This window comes from Oryza sativa, chromosome 1 (genome assembly GCF_034140825.1).
Source record: "Oryza sativa Japonica Group chromosome 1, ASM3414082v1".
NCBI classification, from domain to species: domain Eukaryota; kingdom Viridiplantae; phylum Streptophyta; class Magnoliopsida; order Poales; family Poaceae; genus Oryza; species Oryza sativa.
In genome coordinates, this window is record NC_089035.1 from 18,354,380 (window position 1) to 18,378,283 (window position 23,904).

General features: G+C 46.2%; 1 protein-coding gene, 2 long non-coding RNA genes, 1 other non-coding gene and 1 pseudogene across 4 annotated transcripts; 3 read left to right on the plus strand and 2 right to left on the minus strand.

The window, feature by feature from the left end:
- Positions 1-3,908: 3,908 nt before the first annotated feature.
- LOC4324052 (uncharacterized) lies at positions 3,909-6,213 on the plus strand. Its single transcript, XR_001544183.3, has 2 exons — positions 3,909-4,389; positions 5,858-6,213. It is a non-coding gene; the product is annotated as an uncharacterized lncRNA (long non-coding RNA).
- On the minus strand, positions 4,850-5,228 carry LOC136355002 (uncharacterized). The gene is made up of 2 exons (XR_010738981.1): positions 5,013-5,228; positions 4,850-4,921 (listed from the first exon to the last, which is right to left on the minus strand). It is a non-coding gene; the product is annotated as an uncharacterized lncRNA (long non-coding RNA).
- A 3,747-nt stretch (positions 6,214-9,960) lies between the features above and the next one.
- LOC4324018 (NRR repressor homolog 2-like) lies at positions 9,961-10,721 on the plus strand. The gene has a single exon (NM_001428046.1). The coding sequence runs from the start codon at positions 9,985-9,987 to the stop codon at positions 10,498-10,500; it is 516 nt and encodes a 171-aa protein (NP_001414975.1). The 5' UTR covers positions 9,961-9,984; the 3' UTR covers positions 10,501-10,721.
- Positions 10,722-14,850: 4,129 nt separating this feature from the next.
- LOC136355340 (uncharacterized) lies at positions 14,851-20,954 on the minus strand (annotated as a pseudogene).
- On the plus strand, positions 20,482-20,588 carry LOC112937677 (small nucleolar RNA R71). Its single transcript, XR_003240340.1, has one exon. It is a non-coding gene; the product is annotated as a small nucleolar RNA R71 (small nucleolar RNA).
- Positions 20,955-23,904: the final 2,950 nt, after the last annotated feature.

The window sequence follows — 23,904 nt, forward strand, 5'->3', positions numbered from 1 at the left end:
ACGAGAGGGTATGATGCATGAGATATACAAGGGAGCTAGGGGTTTATTTGCATAAAGCAGGCACTTTAAGACAGTAGTTGAAATCAGTAAAACTGTTGAAGTAATTAATCAATATTAAATAATCACTATCCAATGCTACACCATGTTGCGACAGTCCCAAATCAAGCACCTGAACTATACCAGTTCCATTAAGTCAAATTATTAAGCATGTGACTAATCACGGTGAATTTGGTTGATCGCCAATAACCGCAGGTAGGGCTATTCAAATAGTTTTACTCTGATCAGAGGTGTACGACTGTACCCACAAGACACAGCCCCACAACACGTTTCTGTGCGCCGACATACCACCATGGTACCCTGGAAAGAGATTGTGACAGGACCCTTCGCATAACCACCTCTAACCAAGTGCACCACACCTCAGGTTTCGCCCCCACTCCTCAACATGCAGAGGGCAGCCCCCTCTCGTGCCTAGGTGAATCCGGAAGCCGCATAGGCCGTCACAGGGCCCATCCAAACTCCGTCACGCCCACCCTTGGCTGGATACGTCAGCTAGAGGGGAACTAGTAACTACACTACAAGCCTATCCGTTGCCCACGCAGGCTTGTGCTAAGTATGATAATTCTTCCAGGGTTTCCTGCGAACCGATCCTTACATGCCATGGGCGCGTCTATCAAAACCATGCGCCCATAGCCCACCATTTAGCATATTTTAAGTATACATTAATACCAGGGTGGCCTATCCTTAAAGTTAACATCATAGGGACTAAACTAAATAATCAAGTGAGATACCCCTTTAGTGTGCTATTTTATCTAAGCATGGCTCACCTAAACCAGCAACTAATCATATTATTGCCCAAGCTATCAAAGGAACATGATACACAAATTTTATGGCTGAGAACAATAGGTAAATAAACCTATAAAGTGGCATTATAAAACAATGCAATATTTAAGGAAAAGTAAGGCATTTGCGAAATGGGCACAATATGTTCAAGTGAAAAGCATGACTTGCCTTGCTCCGGTGCTGCTGGAACCTCTGCAACAACCTCAAACTGTACGAGAGTGTCGGAACTGCCTGGTTTCTACACGGCATACAAGGCACACAAGCAAAACATGCTATAAGACTATCAAAACAGGAAACAAAGATATTTTTAATGGATTCTTTGCATTTTTATGGATATACTGAGACTTGAATGGACTTAAATGGAGCTCGGATGAATTTTCTATGAATTTTAAAAGATTCTTTGTGTTTTTACTATAAACAGAAAACACCTGAACAAATTATTGTGCATTAAACAAAAGGCGCTGCGTCAGTAAGGGGAGGGGCAGCGTCGACAAGTAGGCCTCACTCGTCGGTGACACCAGGCACTAGTCCACCATGGACCGGGACCACCGCAGCGGTTCACCGCCGGTCCACGGGGACAGGGCACAGCTCGGGACAAGCCGGCCCGGCGACGATGGATCACGTGGCCACCGACGGCAACTGCCGGCAGTGCGGGGAGCGGCGGCAAGCGGCGACACTCACCCACGGCGGTGGCGCGGCACCAAGGCGTGGCAACGGCGCACCACGGCAAGCCACGGTGCGGCAAGGAGAGAGAGGAGGAAAAAGAGGAAAGGGGAGGCCTCACCGATGGCGACGACGAGGGCAACGACGGCGGCAAGGGGCGGACGAGTTCCGGAGTAAACCTAGGAAGAAAATGAGAGGGATTAGAGAGAATGAAGGTGCGTGACTAGCAGCATTGCCGGCCGAAGACGGCTGGAATGGAGGGCTTACTACATGTGAGGGAGAACGAATTCCGGTGGCGAAAGGTGACGTGCGAATGGCGGATAGTGTAGCCCCTGAGCTCGTGAACCTGACGGCAGCGGCGGCGCGGCTGCTAGTGGTGACTAGTGGTGGCCGGAGTGGTGGCGGCGGCTGCGGTTGCAAGAGCGACGACGCGAGTGCGATTGAGGGCATGGGAATGGATAGAAAAAGAGGGAAAAAGACACGGGAATCATTTTTATAGGGGCGGGGTGGTCGGACGTGGCCGGTAGATGCGGTTTCTCCAGTGGCGACATGGGGGAGAGGGGAGAGAGAGAGACGGCGGGATTTCGAAAACCGAATCTTGGGTCTCGGCCTCCTCGTGGGTGCGGGTGTGTGGGAGAGTGGGGCATGGGGCGCGGTAGTGGGCGACGGATGTGGAGGGGTGGGTGAGGTGGCACGGGATGCGCAGGAGCTGCAGTTGCGGGGCAGTGTCTCCGCCGGCCGGATGTTGAGGAAGGGCCCGACAGGTGGGCCCCACCTGTCGGCGACCTAAGCCATAGGGAGACGTGGCGGCTGTTGGGCCTTGGCCATGGGCCGGCCCAATGGAAACGCCCACGCGGGAGGGGAAAATGGGCCAAAAAAAATGGCGCATTTCCGAAAGGAGAAGAAAAAAAGAGATTAGGGATTAATTAAATTCTGATAATTGGTTTTGTTATTAAAATTGCTACCGTTGCTCTGAAAATTCCGCTAAAAATTCAGTTAATGTATTAAAACATAGGGAACTCAAGAAAAATTCCACCATATAATTTCCCATTATTAAATGTATTTATTATTTAGGGTTTAGCTCTAGGTTTAATTAAACAATTTCTTTGAGCAATTTATTTATTGAATTTTAAAGCTAGGAAAGGGTAAACTTTGGGGTGTGACATTTGTCAATGCTAAGTCAAACTCAAGAAAGACTTATGCTCAGTTAGATCAGTGAGAAAAATAATTCAATAGACTTTGACTGATAAATAACATTATTTATTGCTGGAATATTAAGTGGCATTATTATTGTGGTTGCCTGTGAAAATAACGTACATTAGTACAATTACTTACACAATAATGACAACTTAATCTTTATTTCTCTTTGAATCATAGTTGGGTAGAGACAAAACACAGGAATCATTAAATGAAATTACTTATAATCTAAAATCAAGTCACTGTTGGGCGTAAATGATTAGGGAATAAATAGTATTGTCTTAAATCACATCACAGTTGGGCAGAGGTGACAAAGAAAATAATATTGTAAATACTAAATTTAAAATCCTAAATCTAATTTGCCATAAGGTAGACATGATATAGGAAATAATATAGTAGGTAGTGTTTTAAAATCCTAAATCAATCACCATAAGGTAAATTGACGTAGGAAATCAGTTTAAAATCCTAAATCAAATCACCGTAATGTAGAAATGATATAGGAAATGTGTTTAAAATAATGCCATTAGTAATGACATGAAATTAAAATCCTTAGACACATCACCGTTTGGCAAAAATGGTAAAGCAATTAATAAGCTTACTAACAAATTAAAATCCTTAATCACATCACCATAAGATAGAGGTGATAAAGGAAATAATAATGCACTAATGGCATGAATTAAAATCCTAAGTCATATTACCGTTAATGCCAAAATGACATAGGAAATAATAATTACATTTAAATTTTCCTCAATTATATCATCGTTGGGCAGAAAATAACCAAGGAAATAGTAATCTTAATCTTAGTAAAATTATAATAACGTGGGTCAAAATAACTCCATATCTTAATTCTTTCTAGTTAAATTTTTTGCTAGATAAACTTCCCGTTGGTTCCATTTAACTAGAAATAATTTTGTGAGTGATCAAATAATTGATCATAATTTTCTATCGATTTTAAATTAGCTAAGGAAAGGCATAGAAAATTATGGAAATATTTAATCATAAATGATGGGCTTAAAATAAAAAAAAACTTAATTTTGCCTATCTTCGTGAAAGATGTCCCGGTTTACACGCGCGAGCGTGAGCGGGCTAAGAGCTGTGGCGGCGCGGCCCATGAAATCTGTGACGACCCGATGCAGGGACGATCTGATGGACAGCTCGGATTCGTCCCACACCGATGAAATTACCGCCCATGTGCAACCCTAGCCCTCATTCTCTCCCCTTCTATTCCCCGATCCCCTTCTCCCAGCGAGCGTGAGACTGTATGGCGGCGATGACAGAGATGGCGGTTCGGTGAGGTGTAGCACGCGTGTGACGATGAGCGCCGAGTAGAGTGGCACATCTGTGCTAGCTGGAGGGTGCGCCCGTGGGCAGTGCCAAACCATGGCGTGGCGTCTGCGGTCCAGCGAGGTGGACGCGCAAGCGGCGCCGAGCGTCACGTGGCCCGGACCTTGTCGGCGGGGGAGCGAAGGCCAAAGGCGGCGCCAAGCTGATGCTTCCCATCCCGGTTAGTCGGCGACGGTGGGGGATCTCCAAGGTTGCGTGCGCACAGCAACCGCGAGGAGGAGAAGGCAAGGGCACACCGAGGAGACGCATGGGCAAGCCCGTATGGCGCCGACGGCGGCGATACCGCTTCTCGACGAGACCAACACCGCAGTGAGGTTTCCCGGTAGAATTAGGGCTCCAAGTCCGGTAAGAATCTGAACTCAAGCTTAATTTTTATTTTTTGGGTTTCTTGATTTTTTGGGGATTTTGTTACTTAGGGTTCTTCATCCGAATCAGGGTTCTTCTCAATTTGGGGATTTTGGGAAAATTGAAACCGATTGATCTCATTCTTCCCTTCCCTTAATTTCTTAATTCTACTGCTAAGCAATTAACAAAAGATTAAATCTTGAATTTAAAACATGCAAAGAAACAGTATATATGAAGGGCTAAACCGAGCTAATTAACTTAGATTGAAAAACAATTCTCACTTATTTTCATCATGCCGAATTGATTAGGATTTAATTGGCATAATGGCTTCATTAGGGATGATGGAACATCAAGGCTAAGATTAGGCTCTGATACACAATGTTGGAGTTTAATCCACTTAACTACTTAAGTTCTTAGCCTAAACATGATCACCTCTGCTTAATGCGGAAATTGATCTAACTGACCTGAGATGAAGCCATTGAACCAGATGTTAGGTTTTGTTTTTGTTCCTTCGATCCTTCTTTCTTCTTCTCTGTTAAGGAAAAGAACACACAAGAGATGCCTCACGAACCATCAAACATTCATTGTACGTAAAATAAATTCTAATGACTAATATGTCTCACCATTTATTATTAGCTTTCTCACTAGAGTACTCATTTTTTGATAGCCTACTGACTGACTAATGCCCCAAAAAAGGCAGCCTACTAGCTAGTATATTACCATAACCATCTTCCTCCATGGCAACCACAATTGACTCGCTGCTTATTTGCTGTGTAGAAAAGTGTGTATTGAGTACTAGTACTAAGAGGGTTCAGGCGTCCAGCGCTGGGTGATATGACCAAGCCTACTATGGATACAACAGTTGTTCATATCATTGATCAACAAGAAGATCAAGTCGTCTTAAGTGCTGAAATCCAATTCGGCCACCTGCTACATTGCTGACTTCAACTGGCCACCAAATGCGCATACGAGCTCTGTTTTGGGTCCATGAGTATTTGATAAAAAGCTCCTAGAGTCCTCTCTCTAATGGTTCTAGCCTCATCTCTAAATTCCACCTCAATCGGCCGCAATAATAGAAACAAGGTGTTGCATCACTTATAATGGGCCTATGGGTTTGTAACTCCATCTGGGACCCCAGCCCAAGTGGGGTGCACCCCAACCTAATGGAGCATGACAGAACCCTAGGTCGTCCTCCCATATCCATAAATAGCTATGTACCCCTTCAGGGCCTAGGGACCCCTAGATCATCCTCCCACCTTCATAAAATAGCTAGGTACCCCTTCAAGGTTTATTGGGTTTTGTTTAGTAAAAAGTTTAGCAATCACTACTTTTCCTTGTACTTACGTGTGTCGGCTTGACCGCTTAATTATTCGCCTTTGGAAACCCACCTTATCTTGAGCTTTAATTCATAATTGTAATTCATAATGCTTTTATCTTGTTTTTGCTTGTTTCCTCGATTTGCTTGCAGGAATAAGGTTGGTCTGCATCGGCACGATCAACAGCCCACAAAGAGGTGTGTCGATTCCTAAGGCACAACACAACAACGCCTTGTACGGTTTTAGTCTGGTCGTCAATGTTTTCTCTCCCAGATCGTGGTTATCTCAACTCACCGAAAGGTCGGGCCAATCAGAGCTTTGAGCGTGTCAAGTCGAACTCAGAGTTTATCAAGTGGTATCAGAGCAGGAATTCTATTCACACCCTCCCCCCCGGATGTCTTTGATCCTACACTATCCTAGTCCTTTTTTGATTGGGTGGTATATTTATGGCACTGATTATAAGCCATGGAAGAAGAAAAATAATTTATGGGCAAAAGTTTTATATCCATATTTTTTAGCGATTTAAATGCTATTGCTAAAAAAATACGCTATAATGGAAAAACCTCAATATCAACTCTAAAATGGAGTATAATTTAAATTTTGGCTATGGTTGATAAGACAACAAGGAGATGATGAACATCGGTCCTCTACATAACATTTTCAACTTCTTTTCCCTTACCGAGTGGGTTTGAGATGGTATAGCATAAGATTTTTTTTAAAGGAGACACACAATTAATTAAACTTTAGACAACATGGGTATAGTCTCAACAAAGCCCATTAGTTATCAGAAAAACAACAGCAAGAGTTTCCATTCTAGTGACGCGATAACTTAACAAGCGAATAGTTTTTTTTCCCTTCGATCTATTTCCTCGTCTTCTCAAGGCTCGACTTCGTTGCCTCCCTCAAAGCGGCAATGCCTCCTCCAAACCTAAAACTCTATACTCTATAGCCCAATCCGCTCATTTCTTTCTCCGACTCCTCAATCATTGTCCCCTGCACCAACAGCATCCCCACCCTCTTCCCCCCTCCTACACTAGATCTGGAGGCTAGGGAGCTCATTTGGGACCATTGGAATAAGGCCATCCCAAACCCTACATGTCATCTAGTGTCTATAGCATTAAATTGATTGCCACATAAGCAAAAATCTGATGTGGCAAGTGAATTAATGAAGAGAGAGGTAACAAGATGGAAACCATTTCTCATGCAAGAAACCATCTCTACACAAGAACCAAGAATAAAAACATGAGGATAGGTGGATAAAAGGAGAGAGAAGATAGATGATTGGATGAGAATTTAATGTGAAGACACTATCCATTGGATATATAGTTTCTATACATAGTGTCTATATAACATGACAAGTATAGAAATTACTTGATAGTTTCTGGGTTGGAGATGGCGTAAGAGTTAATCAACTAGGAGGGAGGCGACAGCGACAACGATGGTGGCATTATGTACCCGGTACCCAACTATTAGGTACCAGACCCGTTACCTAGGGTCTAGTACCTAGGGTATTATGTACCCGGTGCCCAACTATTAGGTACCGAGGCATGGGGAAGGGGCAAGCACAATCATCGCCTGGTCAACCGGCGAACCACCTACTGCCTCATGGTGGATCCACTGCTGGGGTTGGTTGGGGCCCATTGCATCTATTATGTTTCTTCCTACTTGTGATGCAGATCGAGAGGGACTTCACCGCCGCACGCCTCCATTGTCGCATTGGCCTTCCGCTCGCTGGCACGCCAACGAAGCCACCGCCTCTGTCGTTGTCATCAATGCCGCATCCCGATGTTCCACCCTACTCCATCGCCGTGGCCTTCCGCTCGTCATCGCCCCAACGATGCCGCCGCTGCCATCGTTGTCGTCTACCGCTGCCGTCATCAGGGCCACATCATGCGCCTCTCCCTTGACTTTGCCGTCGCGGCCTCCATGCGCCTTCTCGTTGACGTGGCATCCATATCCTCCGTCCTTGCGCCGGCCTCGAACACCTCTGCCCTGCATGGATTTGGCCAGCGGTGCAAACTCAGCGGGGCAATCGCCGTCTTCTCCCGGCTCTGATTTCTGTCGTTGCGGCCTCCGCCGGTATGGAGGAAGCCCATGGTGGCGATGGGGTTGGGGGTGAATGGGGGAGGGTGGCGAGCTCGAGCACCACCACGCATGTCGACGGCCTTCTTTTCACCAGCGTCGACCATCCCTGCCTCGCATAGAGAGAGAGAGGGACGGGGAGGAACTCGGGGATGTTTGAGTGTGTCACCCTAGGGACAAGAGGAAGTGGGGGAGAAAGAGGAGGAAGAATTAGGGGTAGTAGAGGCCGACATATGTACTCTAGTTTCATGAACTCATAATAGAGAGGTTAGATGGAGATGCTGTTAGATTAGTGAGAAATAAATTTGGCTTGCCAAATTAATTGGATAGCTGACTATATAAATATTTGGAGGATCAAATTTAGATAGTCCGTTGGTAGTCTTGCATTGTATCAACTTAAAGCATGAGCCATGCCTGGTACTCACCTAATTGAGCTTATGATATTCTACCTTAATTTATTCTCGCTGGAGTATGAGAGAAGACATGGTCAAGTTGGCCGCTATCACAGTCCAAATAAATAGTAGTCCATGTCTCCATGATGCGCTGTGGCGTAAGGCTCGATTGCGTCATCCGTGTGCCGTCACCAGTATAGCGCGAGCGATTTGCCTTTTCTGCGTGGCCTCGTGACGATGTGGGGATGCATCATCAGCATGCACCGTCACGATTAGCAGCTTAATTATGCACCACGGGCAATTTCGTCCTGGGCCACTTGCCTATTAATAAATGTTGACCTCCCAACGACCGGGTCTTTCACAATACTATTATATTGCAGTGTCTTAAGCATCCGAGGGGTTTTTAAAACGTTGTGCAGATGCAGATTGTTCGTCAAAATGAATCTTAACTAAAGAATAAGAAGATTGTATATTGTGAATAAGACCATATAAGATGGCTTGTGGGTCTCTAGTGTTCTTACTGTTGGTTGATCAACAGAGGCGACCAAACTATCCTCTGGTTTTTGCTTAATGTTATTTATGTCTACTTTGGTGTAAAGGGTAATAAACTTGAATGAAATTCATTTTTGGTGAGCACTTCAGTTCAGTTGGATTGCAATTGTTGCTTATAATTACCATGACTAGATACTCCCTCCGTTCACAATTTTGAGACATGTTACGTCTGGGTGCCAAGACGAAGGAGAATTTAATCATTCCTGTAAATTATGCATGCATGCTGATTTATTAATGGGGACTTGATAACCCTAGACATCAAGACTGTGCATGCATACATGTGCATCGAATCCGCATGGCTAGGAACGTAATTGTGATTATTGGACAGGACTTAATCCCCCCTGATTTCCAAGGTTGTGAAGGCAGATATGCGGACATGGGTACTAAAATTGGCGGTGTATTAAATCCCACACACGGAAGAAGTGGCCTCCCAAAGTTATATGCTAATCAAATATGAATATTTTTGTTTTGGTAATGTGATGATCAATTATGAACGAAACGAAGGGAGTAAAGCTTTCTTTGTGCCCACCTGGTTTCAGGTCAGGTTAGGTGACAGTCCAACTAGCACCAGGTAATTACTGCACTAACTACTGGCTGACAAAATAATTGTGCATGTGGTAAATCTCTGGAAACAAGCATTTTCTATTAAAAGAACATACAAACTGCCTTTGAAAAAAAAAATTGTAGTTCCTCACCGACCTTTCGGATCGAGACCTGTGGTTTGGTGGGAACGGAAGTGACGGTCATACAGAGACAGCAATGAATCTGCAGGCCCACTGCCCCTTGGTAATTAATAATGTTAATGACACTAGTAATCCCTCGATCTCACGGAATTAAAAGGTATAATCGATAAATAATTCCCGGCACGGCGGTGCGCCCACACCACCACACGCGTCGCGCGTGACTGCAAGCGGATGCACGTTCCCGTCTAACCCTGCTATCTTTTCACTCATATCTATACTTATGCTTATAAAATAAAATTTAAATTTCCAACCTTAAATTTAAAATTGATTTTAAGGTTTTTATCGAGATTTATTTTCAAGTATTTACTTTCAAATCATTAAGATTATGTATATAAAAGTATATGTATAAATTATTCTTCATTTGTAATATGTCGTTTGGTTTATTTCCCGAACAAGGGAAACAACGGGGCGGGACGCCGCTAGTTTGCTTCTTACTACTACATTCAACTCCATCCATATATAGGCTACAGGTACTGCTACACATATATAGACCAACTACCAGTGGAGGAAATGGAAGCCCGATTGAGCACGGGGGAGAAGACGAAGAAGATGGCGACGACTTCTCGGCCGTCGTCGCCGCTGCCGCCGGAGGAGGAGACGGCGGCGGAGACGACGACGAGCGAGGAGGAAGAGCAGCAGCAGATGGAGAGGTTCTACGCGCTCGTGGCCAACGTTCGGGCCCTGAGAGCCATGTTCAAGGAGGCAGCGCTGCCCAGCTGCCGCGAAGACGACGTTAGCGGTGGCGGTGGCGGGGAGCAGCGCCAGAAGAGGCCGAGGGCGGCGCCGTGGCGGCCGGCGTTCGAGATGGCGGTCTTCGAGTGCGGCGGCGGCGGCGGCACTACCACCGACGACATCGAGGCGGCGACGACCAAGGGCCAGGACGGCAACTGCAAGAAGGGGAAGAGGAGCGAGGCGAACGCAGCTGCAGAGGAGGACAAAGGCGAAGTTATCGAGGGGAAACCAGTCGCCATCGCCATCGTCGCTGACGGGCCTGGTAAGTCGACGACGATGCCCGACTCGAATTGACGGCCGGCCGGCCCTGACCCTGACCCTGACACCGATGATGTTCTTGTGTACGTACGTGTGCAATATCTTTCATGCTCTGCTCCGGTGATATATATTTGTGACCAGATGAATTAATTGTGTGATGAATTATATATTTGTGACCAGATGAATTATATATTTGTACACAGATGAATTATATATTTGTGACCAGATGAATTAATCAGGACATCAGTTTGAATTCACACAAAGCAAACGGCGTGACGCCGTAACTATCTCACGCCACTGAATTCTGATTCTCTAGAGTCTAGGCGGAAGATTTAAATACCGGATGTAAATACTGGAGTACTTCCGATTATATGTACTCCCTACGTTTCATCGTATTATTAATCGTTTTTACTTTTTTAAGTTTGATTAGGTTTGCAGAAAATATAAAAATATTGCTATATTTGACTATAAATTTGCTAAAAAACAGTCCAAACAACTTATAATACAAAATAAATAGATTAGTGTTTAAGGAGTGCCAAGTGGTACAAGTATGTGTAGTTGCTTAAGAATTAGATAAACATAACGAATTGAAACTAGATAGATTTGTAGTTTTAAGCTGTGTCTAATTCGGTATTAGCTAGTTTCAATGTTTGTAGACTGATGGATATACTGCGGCACGGGTGCACGGCACAAGATCATTAATTCGTCGAATGTTGCTACTTGGCCAACACTGCCACGAACAGGGATTGTTTTTTTTTTTACTCGAACAGGGATTGTTGATATAGGACTTGTTTAGATAAAAAAAATTTTTGGTCAAAAACGTCACATTAAATGTTTAGACATATGCATGGAGCATTAAATGTGAGGAAAAAACTAATTACACAGTTTACATGTAAATTGCGAGAAGAATCATTTGAGCCTATGATGGACCCTGAGTTCCTCTCGACACTCAAGACTGTTGTTGGCCCGATCTTTTGGTGAGTTGTGATAACTACGATTTGGGAGAAACGTTGACGATCCGACTACAACCGTACGAGACGTTGTGTTGCGCCTTAGCGATCGATACACCTCTCCATTGGTTGTTGATCTTGCCGGTGCAGATCAACCCTATTCCTGCAAGGAAATCGAAGAAACAAGCAAGAACAAGATAAAAGCAATCTGATATTGCAAATAGGAATTTAATACAAATGATAAGTTGGAGTTCCGAAGAACAAGCAGACGGACGGTCTAGCCGACACGCGCGCTGCAAGCAAGTAGCAATGGCTAAACTTCAATCTATCAAAACCCAAGAAACCCTGAAGGGGTACCTAACTATTTATAGAGGTGGGAGGACGACCAAGAGGGTCCAAGGGTCGTGCTCCACCAGATTGGGGCGCACCCCACATGGGCCCCACATAGGCCAGGGTCCCAAACAAAGTTACAAGTCCATTGGCCCAATACAGGTGACGCAACACCTTGCTTCTGTGATTGCGGCCAAACGAGATAGAATTCCGAGATGAGGCTGGATCCGTTGGAAGGAGGACTTCGAGAGCTTTCCATCAAGTACTCACGGGCCCAAAACGGAGCACGTATGTAGATTTGGCGGCCGTTTGAAATCAGCAATGTAACACGTGGCCGAATCAGATTGCAGCACATGGAGGACTTGATCTTGATGTCTTCTTGTTGATTCATGATGTGAGCAATGGATATCCATAGTAGCCATGGTCACATCAGCCTATTACACCACGATTTGACAATATGATGCTACATTAAACATTTACTAATGACGGATTAATTAGGCTTAATAAATTCGTCTCGCAGTTTACAGGTGGAATCTGTAATTTGTTTTGTTATTAGTATACGTTTAATACTTCAAATCTACGTCCGTATACTTCAAAAACTTTACACCCAAATAACTAAACACACCCATAAAATTGTAATTTATCGATCAATATAACTAATAAAAAATACATAAAACTTCCGGGTATTCTTTTCCATCCCTATTTTCTGGTTTTTTTTCTACTTCGCTTTTTTTCTCGCCTTTTTTCCGGTTATTTTTATCACTATTTTATTAAGTAGCGATTTTTATCACGCGGAAGGGTGTGTGCAAGCAGTTTTTTTAATCTGACTGTTTTTTCGTTGACGGGCCGAACCTAGCGCTGCCGCCACGTCATCTACCTCCCAAGTGTTTTCTCTTCCAATTAATTGCAAAAATCAATTTCCTACTTTTTTTTAATTACACACTACAATACAGACACTCACAACGCACGCACGCAAACCCTACCTCTATTAGGCCGGCAAATCCTTGAGATTGACGAAGTCACCACAGACACCTCTGAAAGCACAATGCCGTTAAATCCTGAAAAAATCGCTCCTATGGGGAGTCGAACTCAGGACCTAAGGTACTACCAAGGCTGTAACCACTAGACTACAAGCCCTTTCACAAATCGATTCCCTACTACTCCCTCATTATTTTCCCCATGATTTTCCCTTTCGATTCTGCTTTAATTCACTAGATTTAATCTCCATTTAAGATTCACAGTTTTTGTCCTGAGTTTTGTGCATTCGCTTTGATTTTGATAAAAACGAAAAGAGAAGATCGAGTGAATCAAAAGCCCTCAACCAATTTTGGGACATGGAAAAAGATCAACTAGATTTGATGGAGAGGATTAGTTCTGGCATCATACAGACAGAGGACTGTCTTCTGGAGGTTGAAGATGACAGTCGACTATGCCAGCTGGACCTATAGCTCCACTTGTGGACTCCAGCTGGGCCTATAGCTCCACTTGTGAACTAGACCAAAGAGAGGCAGGCCAAACGAACGGATATAGCGGACTGAGCTGGAACTGAAATGGAAGGAAGGAATGAGATTTTGGCCAAAACCAAGGAGTATAATGTATAGTGATCCAAAAATATTTTTACCCGTTGTAACGTATGGGCATTTTTTCTATTCAATTTATAAAATTGCAAGTTTCTCATGCAGTCAGTTATGTTGCCCGCGTGCAAAAAATGAAAAATACAAAAAAAAAATCAAAACCTAGCTTCGACGGTGGTGTCCACGCACTGCCGCTGCCACCGCTGCCCACGTCCCCACCTGCCGTTGTTGCAGCAAGCACGTCTTGGTCATCAACATTATCACTGTCGAGGTCGTGGAGATGAAGCAGACGCCCTCTCCACTGCTCCCCGCCCCTCCCGAGGACAGCCGGGGATGGATTTGACCCTCCCATGGCCACTGGCAATGGCAACGGATTCCTCCTTGTGGTTGCTTGAGAGAAGGGATCGAGATAAAAAAAATAGAGCTGTGATTCAAATTGAAGCTTTACCACAACATGATTTAGATCGAAGCCTTCTCTCGCCACGCTAGCTCAGGGTCCATGGCCGCCATCAATGGATCTAGCCCTTCCATGGCTGTCGCCTCCTCCTCCGTGCCCCGCCTCCCAATGACTGTCGATGATAGATCCACGACAGAGAGGGGGAGTGCCTGGTGGAGGGGAGGGATGAGGACAACCGGCGACAGATCCACGAGGGAGAGGGAGAGAGGCCATTGGAAGGGAAGAGTTGGGGAAGGCGACATGAGAGAAGGAGAGGACCGACACCACTGTTATTCGACTCTGTTAGAGTTTGTGTCGAATATGTGTATATAGTCGGTTACAGTTTAGGACTTGGAGTTGTACTAGGTATAGGACTAGAGTAAGAGTTGGACTCTGTCATAGGATCTTTCATAACTAGAGGGACGTGCCTGTTATAACCGCATGGCGACATAGCGTAGCGAGAGGGAGCGCCTGCCAGCGGCGTCTGGCCGTGAGTCGTTGTAACACTGATATGCTGTAATAAGCTGGATCGGGGAGGAGCGCCCGTAATCAGTGCCATAGAGATATAGGCCTCGGCTGAATTCCGTTATCAAATATTGTGCCTCGTGTTATAAAAGTTAGTTGATATAGCGGAATGACGACTAACCTTCCTGATCGCTTCAGTCATTGATCACCCAAGACACGCCAGATAACAACACAGGAACACACGATATTTGTTAACGAGGTTCAGCCGAAGACTTCATCCCCGGGGCTCTGATTATGGGCGCCCCTCCCCAACCAATATAGTACCTAGCCGCTATGAGTCCATGGCCACGCCACCATCATTTCCCTGCGTGTCTACGCTACATTGTAGTCGCCATGGTTACATTGTGGTGTCCCCTCTCTATTTAAGAGAGTTGCGGGTTACAGAATTCGACTCTAACTCCACCCCCTAACAACTATTACAACTCCAAGTCCAACTGTATTCAAATAGGACTAGTATATTCGACACCTATTCTAACAAACTCCACCTTGGCGAATATACGCCACCTAGAAGTAGTAAAATCACCATGCCGATCCACATGTCCTCTAGAATTGGGTTGTCTTCTTTGCAGCTTCACCGCAAGCCGCCCGATGAATCTGCGCCAGACCCGCCACCACCAAAAGCAATTGCTATCCCAGCAACCGCTTCCTCATAGACTCCACCTGCAACAATACACCCTCGCAGCTTGTAAAGTTGGGACTCCACCTTCTCTCCAGTCATCACAGTTGTCTTGCCCATCATGATCTCCATGGTCTTCCTATTCCGATTTCCGTGGAATATTAACCCATCTTTATGCAAGGTTCCAAGCGAAATCAGATTCCTTTTTAGCCCTGCTACATGCCTGACTCCCTGAAGAATATGTTCGCCTCCATCTTCTAGCTTGATTTTGACTTCACCTACTCTCACGGCCGGATAACTTATGTCATCCCCTAAGTAGACAAAACCAAAATCACCAGACTTGTATTAAGAGAACCACTCCTTCCTTGGTGTCACATGAAACTAGCTAGCTGAATCCAATATCAACGCTTCTACATCCTTAGACTGTGCACTTGACATTGTGAGAAGATCACAACCATCACTATCTGAGTCATTTGAAGAAGTCACTGCATTAGCCTTTGCTTTTTCCTTTAGTGTTGGACACTCCCTGCTTATATGCCCCCACTCATCACATCTGAAGCACTGCACCATCTTCTTCTTTTTGTTCTTCTTTACCTTACGCCCAACATGATCTTCTTTGACTAGCAAACCCTCCGCTTGAGATGTTTCACCCTCTTTGTTCTTTCTCAACTGATCACGAGCCAGCAACACAGAAGTGATATATTTAGTTTTGATGGTATCCTTGCCATACGTTAAAGTAGTCACCACATGCTCATTCGATTCAGGTAACGAACACAAAAGAACTATGGCCTTGTCTTCATCGTCAACTTCCACATCCATCTTCACAAGATCTGTGACTAGTTGATTGAAAACGTTCACATGTGCTGTCAGATCCGCCCCTTCCTACATCAGGTCTCCTCCATCACATGGTACATGACCTAATATGAGAGACCGCCTGCAACTACATCTCCTCCCAATCGTCATCCTCCATCTTGGCCGGTTTGACACCCTTCAAAGCCTTTGAAACTCCTTATTGAGCTAACGAATCTTTGACCCTAGTCTGCCACAAGCGAAAATTTCCAGAGCCATCAAATTTCACCAAATCAAATTTCATACCTGTCGGCGTCATCTTGCCAACCCGCGACCTGACTGGCCTGTTGCCACCAGAATACTCACCCGCGGCCTGACTGGCCTGTTGCCACCAGAATACTCACCCTTCTATTCTGTACCGTCTGTATTCGTCCTCACAGTCTCGTCTTGTGATCCGATCTAAGACATAGACCAATGAACTATCCACTAGGAACCTTCGGATATGTTCACAGGCCTTTCTTGCCGAGCCTACTCAGACACCACCTCGAGCCTCCTTTTCTTGCCGAGCCTACTCAGACACCACCTCAAGCCTCCGCACCGATGAGCCATTGACTTGCTGAGTTGATCCTTCGTCCGTCGTCTATTAATCCTGAACTCCACCCTGGCGATGCTTTTAAAGAGCACATGCAACTGAATTAGAGTCGGTCTCATTAATCGCGGATAGGACAGCCGAGTGCGATGACTCCCACAACAACCAGAGATTGAGTTGCCTTCGGCCTCTCCTAGCACGACACCAAGACTGTGTCGAACACGCTCACGGGAATATCCTGGACTCCTCGATCTTTCAGCGCCCTCATCTGCTTTGCCTAGTAGCTGTCCTTTGCATAGGTTTAATCGTGTACTGCAAGCTGTCCAATCATGGCTGCCTCAACATTGATAGAATAACCGAACCTTGATGTACATCCATGTTGGCCACTTTCCAATTTAGCATACACGTGTACATACATGCATGTTGCCTTGTATGCATGTTCCATATACGTGTGCAAGCATAGCTTGTGCGTGTAACATGTTCCAGGGTGGGCGCAGGTGTGCACGATGCATGTAAGGGATACTTGTTAGAGTGTATAGCCCGGCCCACCAACTGTAGGCCAACCCAGGTCACATTGGGCCTGCTCCACCACAGGCCCAACCAGAGCCACAACTTTAGGTCCTGGGCCTACACAACCCAAAAGACTAGTCTAATGGGTGAGGACCACCCACACCTTTTAAGTCGTGCTCCCCCATCATCAATTTCCGATGTGAGACTAAACCCAACAATCACCCCCGTCACACATCGGGCCCAACAATCTTCCCTGTCATAACCCATGTGACCCCGAAGACTTGTTACCTGGCCTCGGGCCCAACAATCTCCCCCATCACATCAACTCATGTGACCCCAAAGACTTGTTACTTGGCCTTCCCACCCTGTGACCCATGGAAATCATACTGGGTTCTAAACCTTGGGCTCTGATACCACTTGTTAGAAAAGTTAGTTGATATAGCAGAACGACGACTAATCTTCCCGATCGCTTCAGTCATTGATCACCCAAGACATACCAGATGACGACACAGGAACACACGATATTTGCTAACGAGGTTCAGCCGAAGCCTACATCCCCAGGGCTCTGATTATGGGTGCTCCTCCCCAACCAATATAGCACCTAGCCGCTACGAGTCCATGGCCACGCCGCCATCATCTCCCTGCGTGTGTACGCTACATTGTAGTCGCCATGGTTATATAGTGGTGCCCCCCTCTCTATTTAAGAGAGTTGCGAGTTACAGAGTTCGACTCTAACTCCACCCTTAACACCTATTACAACACCAAGTCCAACTGTAACCAAATAGGACTAGTATATTCGACACCTATTCTAACACCTCGTGTCGTCATCGTGTTTGGATATCCTATAGCGTTTTTTCCGCGTTTGGTTCTCGGTGTGCTATCGGGACTGGTTTTATTACAAGTGGTATCAGAGCCTGCGGGAGATCCAAGGTAGAGGTGCGAGGGAGGTGCTCCACACTGCGACGACCGCACAGGATGTCCAGGGATGGACATGGATGGTGTAGCATGGCGGCGATCAACGGAATTTGATCGGTGGATTGAACACTTCAGGCGTCGGTCTAAACCGTTTGATCGCTGCAATCAATAGGGAGACGACCAGACGTGGTGCTCGGGTTGATGGTGGTGGAAGCGATTGGTGATCCAATCGGTGGGTCGGACACTTTGGGCGGGTGGCCCGGACTTTCCGGTGAGCTAGTCTCAACAGGGAGACGTGCGGCCGCATGCTCGGGTTGGTTGAAGCTGGAGGCGGTCGCCGTTCTCGATCGGTGAAATCGAACACTCTAGGTGGGGTGGACCGGGCCTTTCGATGAGCTGCGTTCGACAAGGAGACAGCTAGACGTAGCGCTCGGGTCGTTCGGCGGCTGGGAAGATGGCATGGTGATTTGTCGGCTTCGGCTCACGGCTAGATTGATTGGTGGTTGATCGAAAGTCGGAGTGGGTTTGCGGGCTCAAGGTGGAGCAGCAACGGTGGCATCAAACTCCGGGCGGCAGGAGCACGGCCTTTGTGCGGTCGCGTGCAGGTGTCGGCGGGGTCTGAGGCAGGCCGACTTTGGTGAAGAAGACGGCAGTTCCAGGTGGAAGCGGCATTGATTTCGGAGGATGAGGCAGTGTTTGTTTTGTGTAGTGCAGCAATTCGTGAACCAAGCGGAGCACAAGCAATGTAGAGATGGTTCGGTGTGGGCCCGAGGCCGAAGTAGTTGGAGCAGATCGTGGCTGTCCGAGATGATGTCGCACACACATGGGGATGTATGGTTGTGCGTGGAACGGTCTAGTGGAGCCGCTGCAGTCCGACTAGGAAAAGTCAGGCCGGTGGATCGAGAAGGATTGTTTTTTGATTGATCAGATGCAAGACGGAGTACTAGTCAGACTGGTTTTTTTTCTTCTGGCTGGCTTGTTGAGTCAAAGTGTTTGCACGTCAAAAAGCTATGGGCTGCATGGAACATTAATTCGTGGTGCATTGGAGTTTGGTCAGTACCAAATATGTGATCATGTGAGGGTGGACGGGTATGCATGTCTATGCATGCACGTACAAGCTTCTGTTCTGAGGTGGCCTCATGTATACAGGGAAGGACGCGCTAGCTTGTTTGTCTATGAACATGCTTGATTCTTGTAGAACCTTGACATATGTGAGATTGATGCATGTAGCAACTAGCAAGGCAATGATGTGTTATGTTTTGGTATGATTCGGTAAAGGCAGTCGTGGGAGGACAAGTGAGAGGTCCCGGGCAACAGTGGGTGAAAATCATTGAGGACGTCAACGGTATGTTTAGCAGTACAGGGTATATCCAGAATCTGCGAGGTTTGCAAGATGGAGATATATGAGACCTGCGTCACTGAAGAGAAAGGGCGAGCGCTATGGTGGTAATTTCTTTCAGTGATTCAAGCAACGATGGTTTTCTCAATTATCAGGTATTCAGTCTACGAATGCTGGAGAAGCGTGCATGTTGGATTTATTAGCTCGGTTCATAAGACGACAAGGAAGAAAGGGTTCTCTTCGTGTCTGGTGAGTTTGATTTATCTGTTTGGTGATGACATCGGTTATCTGGCCATGGATTAGATCAAGTCAAACTTAAGATAGTAGATGGAGGTGAATATGGTCTTCGGGAAGTCTATGACGTGATAACTAGGAAGGAATCCAATTTCGCTTGGCAAGACAACTATGGTGATAAGAGAAAAGGTGGAGCACTATTGCAGGTGGAGTCAAGAGGAAGAAGTTGTAAGAATAGCGGTGTCTCTTGTTTACGGTGAGCCTGGTGAAGGCTTGTAGGGGCGGCTCAGTGTGAGCAGCGAAAAAGGATCAACTAAAGTCCTGGTACACGGAGGTTCACGCAAGGAGCAAATTCAGGTTGGCATGGCATATTCGCCAAGATGGACTTTGTTAGAGTTTGTGTCGAATATGTGTACATAGTCGGTTACAGTTTAGGACTTGGAGTTGTACTAGGTATAGGACTAGAGTAAATGTTGGACTCTGTCCAAGGATCTCTCATAAATAGAGGGCGTGTGCCTGTTGTAACCGTATGGCGACATAGCATTGCGAGAGGAAGCGGCTGCCGAGGGCGTCCGGCCATGAGTCGTTGTAACTCTGATATGCTTTAATATGCGAGATCGGGGAGGAGCGCCCGTAATCAGTGCCCCGGAGATGTAGGCCTCAGCTGGCCTCAGCGGGTGAGTTCGCACCATCCACGCGCGAACTCGCACAATTTTGCGGCATCATGTCATAGAGTTCCCATAGTGAACTCACAAACTCGCACAAGTGATGTCACGAGTTTGCACGTGCGAGTTTGTGCGGTGAAATCATGATGCGCACCACCACCATGTCAATGATTAATCATGATGCGCACCACCACTAGTTCGCACGTGCAAGTTAGTGACCAGTGTTCCCGCAGACCTCGTATGTGAAGTGCGAGTCTATTGCCCTGATAGTGGCCTGCGGTTTGGCCTTCTCCTGGTCGTCCTGTCTCTTCATCAGTAGATCTAGTTTAGCGGCAAGTTTCTCCGTCTCCTTGACGGTGTGCATGCCGCGCTGTCAGGTCTGGAGTCGTTCTTCACTCCATCCCATGTTGGATACCATCTTCTAAATAAGATCAATGGCCACATGAACCGTCTTTGAGAAGGCACCCCCAGCAATAACATCCAGATGATCTCTGGACGAGGGAGTGAGTCCATTGTAGAAACACTGCAGAATGAGCCAGTCGTCCATCCCATGATGAGGACAAGCAGCCACATACTCCTGCAGATGTTCCCATGCTTCGGGAATCGTCTCATCCCTAGTCTGCTAGAAGCTTGATATTCTCCCGCGAAGGTCATTGGTCTTGCCCATCGGGAAGAATTTTAAGAGGAACGCGGTGGAGCATCTGTCCCAAGTGTTAACAGTCGCCCGGTTCACGTAGAACCACTGCTTTGCCTTTCCCAAAAGTGAGAAAGAAAATAGACGTAGCCTTACGGCGTCCGGACTGACACCTTTTACCGTGTAAGTGGTGCAGATCTCCAAGAATTGCTGCAGATGAGTGCTTGCATCTTCGTTCGGCTTGCCACAGAACGGGCTTTGCTGCACTGTAGTTATCAGGCTGCTCTTAAGATCGAAATCAGTGTCTCCGATGTTGATAGCCGGGCCAACAGGCACGTTGTCAGCAGACGGGGCAACGAATTCGCGAAGGGTCTTCTCGGCCATGTCCCTAAAACTTGGTGATGCTTGGATGGCTGGTTTCTTTTCGGAGAGTCTCTTCTGTGGAGGGACGACACGAGGCTTGACACTCCGGTAAGTTGAAACCAGTCATACACTACCTTGTTTTCACGACACAAGTGAAAACAATCAAGGTTTGCCTGCAAAGGACAACGACTCATACAGAGGTACTATATATATATATATATATATATATATATATATATATATATATATATATATATATATAAAGTTATTAGCTTAGTCATCTCATTATTAATCTTCCTCGGCAACGGTGCTAGAAAAGCTTGTTGGTATTTCTTAACGACATTACTACAAATATTCATTCCCAGCAATGGCGCTAGAAATAGTCTTGATATATTTATGGTTACAGAAGTAATCCGCAAGCGCACGGATCTACCGTTGTAGCATTTCACCCGGAAGTATTCCAAGGTTTCATATTTTTAATCTCAAGGGAAGATAATAAGAGTGAATTTTGCTAATGCACTTTATACATATATTACTTGTAATTGTCAAAGCCTAAGTAGGGGTTAAGTATAATATAAGGGTAAAGTGACACGAAGCAAAGCTGATAAATCCTCATAATGAAAATAATTCTAACTAAGTGGAAGAATAAAGAAAAGGCATTCAATTCCTATACTTCTAGTATACACTCAAATCCTAGTTTACATATGCTAATATGCAATCATGTGGCTAATACCCCCTAAGAGTGTCCTCCTGGTACTTCGAGAGATCACCCCGGGTTGCCAAGTTTCTTATGACAACCTGTTATGGCCGTCCAACCGGGGCAAAATACGGAAGAGTACTCTCCCCAGGAATTTGTCTTAGGAACATATACTAACATAGAGGAATAACCGTACTGAGCTATCACCATCAGCGACCCACCTCTACTGTCCAGCAGCATATATACACAATTAATGATATTTCATAGTCTAAGCACCATGCTTACATTACTAAATTCTACTCTATACCCGTGCACCCGACATAGAGCAACTGATAAATCAGACATTAAACCCGCACCATTACACCTCCAGTCTCTGGTAGGCTACCCACACAACTAATATAATATAGATATAAAGTAAGACCAGTACTCAGACTAAGCAAAGCACCGAAGATATATAAAGAAGAGTATTGCATTAATTCAGAAGGTATTACAGAAGGGATTACAAGAGTTGCTAGAGCCATACCAAAAACTCTTCCGAAGACTCCGAGGACTCTGAACACTATTCTTTACTACTCCACTTAGCACTATACAACTAATACTAATGTATGAAGAGGAATTAAGCTTGCTTGAGTGTGTTGAGAGAGTGAATGAGCTCCTCCTTTTATAGGGCCGTTATGACAGTTGTAGCCATGCGAATTTTCCATTTTACCCTCACAACCGTCATTGAGAGTGTATCCTGGACATCCACGTGGAGGGCCGAGCTGAGCCGTAGCAACCAGGGTTCAGCCGAACCTGGGCCAGCCTAGCAGGCCTCCAGCCTCAGCAGGGTCACTGACAGGTGGGTCCTTTAGGCGGTTGTGGCAGCTAAGGTCGGTTTTTGACGGTTACACCTGACATGTGGGCCCACCTTATCGTCTAACTTGCTTAGGAGTGAGGTTTTCTTTACTTTCTCTTTATTTTATTTGATAAATTCCTGCAACATGTTATTCTCCAAGTACAAGTGGAACTATATTATTTGAAAACAAATATGCATTGTAAGCATAGCTAATTTTCTATTATTTTAGTTATATTGATGGTCGAAATTTGTCTGTAATGACCGTCAATAGGCAGTCAGTGCGTAGGAATGGGCGGCTACGCAGGACGCGGAGGCAGGAGCGGAGAACTCCGGGAGGGAGCCGGAGTGGTGGCCCCCCGCCTCCATCTCCTCCCATCCTCCTCCCCCGAGCGGCTGTGGGCACGGCTAGGCGAGCAGCGGCAGGTGTGACAAGATAGGAACCAGTCGTCACCGAGCCGAAGCAACCATGGCTGGGTGGCTCCACTCGGCTGCGCGCACGGATGGGAGGGGGAACCGGTCGACTGCGGGAACGACAGGGATAGGGCGCGGCTAGGAGAGGGAACTCAAGGCGGTGATAGGAGCAACGTGGAGGAGGGTTTGGTCAGCAGCGAGCGGCCCGCCTCATCGGAGCCGTGTCGACAAAGCCGGAAGAGGGACGACAGGCGGTGGAGACTTGCATCGTTGGGTCCCGCCTCCTCTTTCTCCTCCCGCTCTCTCTCTCTCTCTCTCTTGGGCATCGGTGGCCACCAGCGCAAGTCGTGCACATGGGGGTGCCACCCACAACTTTGGCTCCCTCCCTAAGTTCGCCGCTATCGCCTTTGTGTCCCGTGCCGCCGCCGCTTCCGCGTCCCACGCTGCTGTTGTCGATCGTTATAGACCCATTTCGACCGTCAATATATCCAAAATAAAGGAGAACTAGCTATGCTTGCATGCATATTTTTGTTTAAGACTAATCTATCAACACTTGTACTTGGAAGTTTATTTGTTTGCAAAGATCTTTACATAATTGGAGGAGAATCAACGGAAATTAACCGAACCATCAATCGAAATCCATCGAGAGGTAGACTTATGGGTGGATAGGCTTACAAATCCAATGAAATAATATCAAATGGGCCCAACCACCCCACCGCTGGACTGGGGAGTCATTAGGAGACAAACCTGCAAAGATTTGGGCCGATTGGGGGTTCGGCCGAACCCCCAGCTCCACCGTGTCTCCTTCCACGTGGACATCCAGGATTGCTTCCCAATGATGGCTGCGGTGTTTTTTGCGACATTTCCAACCGCTGTAACCGTCATTGGGAGCCTATATAAGGACCTCACCCCACTTCAACACACACTCAAGAAGAAGATCAAGAAGCTCTCTCAAGTTTAGTTTAGTGTCCTATTGCTAGTGGAATAGGAATAGAGTAGTTCTCTTAGTCCTCGAGTCTTCAGGAGAT